General features: G+C 41.1%; 1 protein-coding gene across 1 annotated transcript; it reads left to right on the top strand.

The window, feature by feature from the left end:
- Positions 1–1,951: 1,951 nt before the first annotated feature.
- On the top strand, positions 1,952–3,276 carry LOC119805767 (transcriptional adapter 1-like). Its single transcript, XM_038317601.1, is given in 2 exon segments — positions 1,952–2,303; positions 2,306–3,276. Coding segments are annotated over 2 exon segments (1,005 nt in total). The 3' UTR covers positions 2,959–3,276.
- Positions 3,277–4,379: the final 1,103 nt, after the last annotated feature.

Here is a 4,379-nt window from a genome sequence, read left to right as displayed (position 1 = left end):
GGAAAATTTGTTGTTTGTTACAGGAAAGGTAAACTATCTACAAAGACATATACAGACATATATATTCGATGGAAGGTATAATAAAGACAGACACAGATATGAGGAAAGGCAAAGAAAGTTTATCAAGTATCATCATCATCATAATCATCATCATCATCATCATCATCATTATTATTATTATTACTATTATTATTCTGTTCCATTTCATGGCTCCTGACCTGAGACAGGCTTGGAATTGAAGAGGGACTGAGCCATAGTCCAACTCCAAAACCAGCTCTATATACATATAAATAAAAGCACAGTAATGTGTATATATGTGTGTGTGTGTGTGTGTGTGTGTGTGTGTGTGTGTGTGTGTGTGTGTGTAAAAAATGTTTTATACTTACTAAACCTATTCGGGTTCTGTGTTGATCCATATTAGGTTGTAACTAGTGTCCATCCATCAGTATTTAAATATCCAGGGTCCCTTAAGTTCTTTGAAGATGAGTGGTTTCCTGTGGAGATAAGAAAAGAACCCTGCCCCCAACCTATATGCTTTTCTTACCATCAGTATGATCATCATCCTTGTGAATGAATTATTTTTCTTTTCCAAGGGGCTTCTCTTCTTCAAACTGAACCTTTATTAATTTTGACGGTATCCACAATTTTTCCTCTCCTGTGGAGACAAGAGCAAAACCCCTTCCCCAACGTAGCACATCTCCTGGCTTCCATTGTGAGGTCAGCACATCCTTGAAATAAACTGGTTGATTTAATTCAGCAGACTTTTCCATTATCCAATGTCTTTCAGCAGCCGTTGTCCCATTCTCATTAGCGTTGAGAAAATTCAAGGTTAATAAAGCACTATGTAACCTATTTCTAGGGGTATTTTCCACCCCTTTCTGTTTGTTTAACATATCCTTTATAGTTCTATTTGATCTTTCTATGACTGCTTGACTTGTAGGATTGTAGGGTATACCTGTAACATGCTTAATATTGTAATAAGCAAAAAACCGTTTCATTTTCCTAGAGACATAAGCTGGACCATTATTTGTTTTTATTTGTGTAGGTATACCCATGATGGCCATAACTTCTAATAAATGAGTGATTACTGAATCAGTTTTTTCTGAGCTTAAAGCAGTTGCCCATTGAAAACCTGAATAAGTGGTCAATGGTGTGGTGTACATATTTTAATTTGCCAAATTCTGCAAAGTGAAACACATCCATCTGCCAGATTTCATTCCTTTGAGTGCCCTTTGGATTAGCCCCTGCAGGCAGTGGTGTTTGGTTATAAAAAGAGCAAGTAGGGCATTTCTTTGCAATCTCCTTAGCTTGTTGCCATGTAATAGAAAACTCTTTCTTCAAGCCTTTGCTATTGACATGATGTTTTTTAAGAAATTCAGAGGCCTGCAGCACACTACCAATCAACAATTGATCAATTTCTGCATTACCTTGTGCTAGAGGACCTGGCAGACCTGTATGGGATCGGATGTGTGTTATATACATAGGGCAAAGCCTGTTCCTGATCATGTCTTGTACCTGGATAAACAATGAGGTTAGTTCTATATCATCAGGTATAAATTCAGCAGTTTCAATATGTAAGATAACTCTTTCTGCATATTGTGAATCAGTAACTATATTAAGAGGTTCTTTAAAATCCCTTACCACCATAAGAATGGCATATAATGCCGGGCGGTGGTGGCGCACGCCTTTAATCCCAGCACTAGGGAGGTAGAGGCAGGCGGATCTCTGTGAGTTCAAGGCCAGCCTGGTCTACAAGAGCTAGTTCCAGGACAGGCTCTAAAAAAGCTGCAGAGAAACCCTGTCTCGAAAAACCAAAAAAAGAAAAAAGAAAAAAAAAAGAATGGCATATAATTCTGCCTTCTGGACAGAATCATAAGAACTTTGTTCCAGCTTACGGTTGCCGGTCGCTGTGGGCCACGAGGTCTGCGGTCGGCCTGAGACTAGCGGTGCAATGACGACCTTTGTGAGCGAGCTGGAGGCGGCCAAGAAGAACTTGAGCGAGGCGCTGGGGGACAACGTGAAACAATACTGGGCCAACTTGAAGCTGTGGTTCAAGCAGAAGATCAGCAAGGAAGAGTTCGACCTTGAAGCCCACAGACTTCTCACACAGGACAATGTCCACTCTCACAATGATTTCCTCTTGGCCATCCTCACGCGTTGTCAGATTTTGGTTTCTACACCAGAGGGTGCTGGATCTTTGCCCTGGACAGGGGGCTCTGCAGCCAAGCCTGGAAAACCCAAGGGCAAGAAAAAGCTTTCTTCTGTCCGTCAAAAATTTGATCATAGATTCCAGCCTCAGAACCCCTCTCTGGAGCTCAACAGTTTGTGGCAAAGGATCCCCAGGATGATGATGACCTGAAACTCTGTTCACACACGATGATGCTCCCCACGCGGGGTCAGCTTGAAGGGAGGATGATTGTGACAGCCTACGAGCACGGGCTGGACAACGTCACTGAGGAAGCCGTTTCTGCTGTCGTCTATGCTGTGGAGAATCATCTCAAAGATATACTGACGTCAGTTGTATCAAGAAGGAAAGCTTACCGGGTACGAGATGGCCATTTTAAATACGCCTTTGGTAGTAACGTGACCCCACAACCATACCTGAAGAATAGTGTGGTGGCCTACAACAACTTGGTTGAAGGCCCTCCAGCCTTTTCTGCTCCCTGTGCCAATCAGAATCCAGCTTCTCAGCCACACCCTGACGATGCTGAACAGCAGGCGGCATTCCTGCTGGCATGCTCTGGGGACGCTCTACCTGCATCCCTGCCTCCAGTGAACATGTACGACCTTTTTGAAGATCTGCAGGTACACAGGGAAGTCATTCCTACACATACTGTGTATGCCCTTAACATCGAGAGGATCATCATGAAACTCTGGCACCCCAATCACGAAGAGCTACAACAAGACAAAGTCCACCGCCAGCGCTTGGCAGCCAAAGAAGGACTTTTGCTCTGCTAAATCAGGAATGGAAGATTTGGGACCATCACTAAATTAACTGGTTGCTGAAAATTGAAAGCTTTTGACTCCACATTTCAAAACTGAAGTGTATAATGTATGTATGACCTTTCCTATGGAAATGTGACATTGAGTGCATTTTGTGTTGCTACTGTGAAGCTATTAATAGATGCCTGACTAATGATGACCTGGGTGTGTGTCCCCAGGGTATAGGAGCGGGCATTCTCCTGTACCTGAACAGGGAGACTGAGGCAGCTGAGGTTTGTGTCTCTGGTCTATGGTAGGGTAGGGAACATCCTAGAATAAAGCTGCTGTTGCAGCACAGTCCCTAGGGTTAGGAGGGCTGCACGTTCAGTGATGTATGTGCTGTATCTGACAGTGAAAAAAGTCTGCTTTCCCTGAAGAACTATACTCTGCATATTGGTGGAATAACCTAATGTTAGTCAGAATCTCCTTTAGTGACTAGTTAGCAGCTAGAGAAGTTCCCAGGCAACCCACTGTTTTCACCCAGAGAACAGGATTTGGATTTGTGGTGGCTTTTGTTGTTGTTGTTGTTGTTTTCCCCTTTAATACTCTAGTCCAATTCTTAGAATGCAGTTATCCTTGTAATTCAGTTGTGTTAGCATTACTGTGTCTAAAGGCTGATGGACAAGCCTGTTAATCCTTTAGAAATGTTTTCATGAAATTGTACAAACTGCTAATTTTCATATTTCTACAAAATGTTTTACTCTTTCAAGTGGTACTATGATCTTAACATTTGACAGTGTTACTGGTAACCAACTTGTTTTAAAGCGATGTTACTTTTCATTCATGTAGTATTGATGGATAAATTAGAAGTACAGATGGGTTATCAGAGGCCTAAGCAGTAGATACATGTATTTTTGTGTGTTCCTATATCTGGATCTGTGGATTTGATTTTGTATTTTAAATGTGACAAATAAACATTTTGGGAGAAAAAAAAAGAACTTTGTTCCACCTTACTCAAATCTTCTGATTTGTAACCTGCCTTCCCTGATTTATTAGCATCAGTATAAAATGTACATGCTCCAGTTATTGGAGCATCACGGATGATTCGAGGAAGAATCCAAGAAGTTCTCTTTATAAAGTTAAGCATCTTGCTTTTCGGATAGTTGTTATTGATTCCTCCCAAAAAATTAGCACAAGCTCTTTGCCATGGTTCGTTATCTTCCCACAACTTTTTTAGTTCATCAGCAGTGAAAGGCACTATAATTTCTGCTGGATCTATGCCTGCTAGTTGACAAAGTCTCAATTTGCCTTTTATAATTAATTCAGAGACTTTTTCCACATAAGTTTTTATTTTCTTACTTGGTTTATGTGGTAAAAAGATCCATTCTAAGATAATATCATCTCTCTGCATTAAAATTCTTGTAGGAGAAATTTTGGAAGGCAATATGATGAGAATA

The sequence above is a fragment of the Arvicola amphibius genome, unplaced genomic scaffold (genome assembly GCF_903992535.2).
Source record: "Arvicola amphibius unplaced genomic scaffold, mArvAmp1.2, whole genome shotgun sequence".
NCBI classification, from domain to species: domain Eukaryota; kingdom Metazoa; phylum Chordata; class Mammalia; order Rodentia; family Cricetidae; genus Arvicola; species Arvicola amphibius.
The sequence above is the reverse complement of the archived record's forward strand: the minus strand, read 5'-3'. Positions and strand labels throughout refer to the sequence as shown.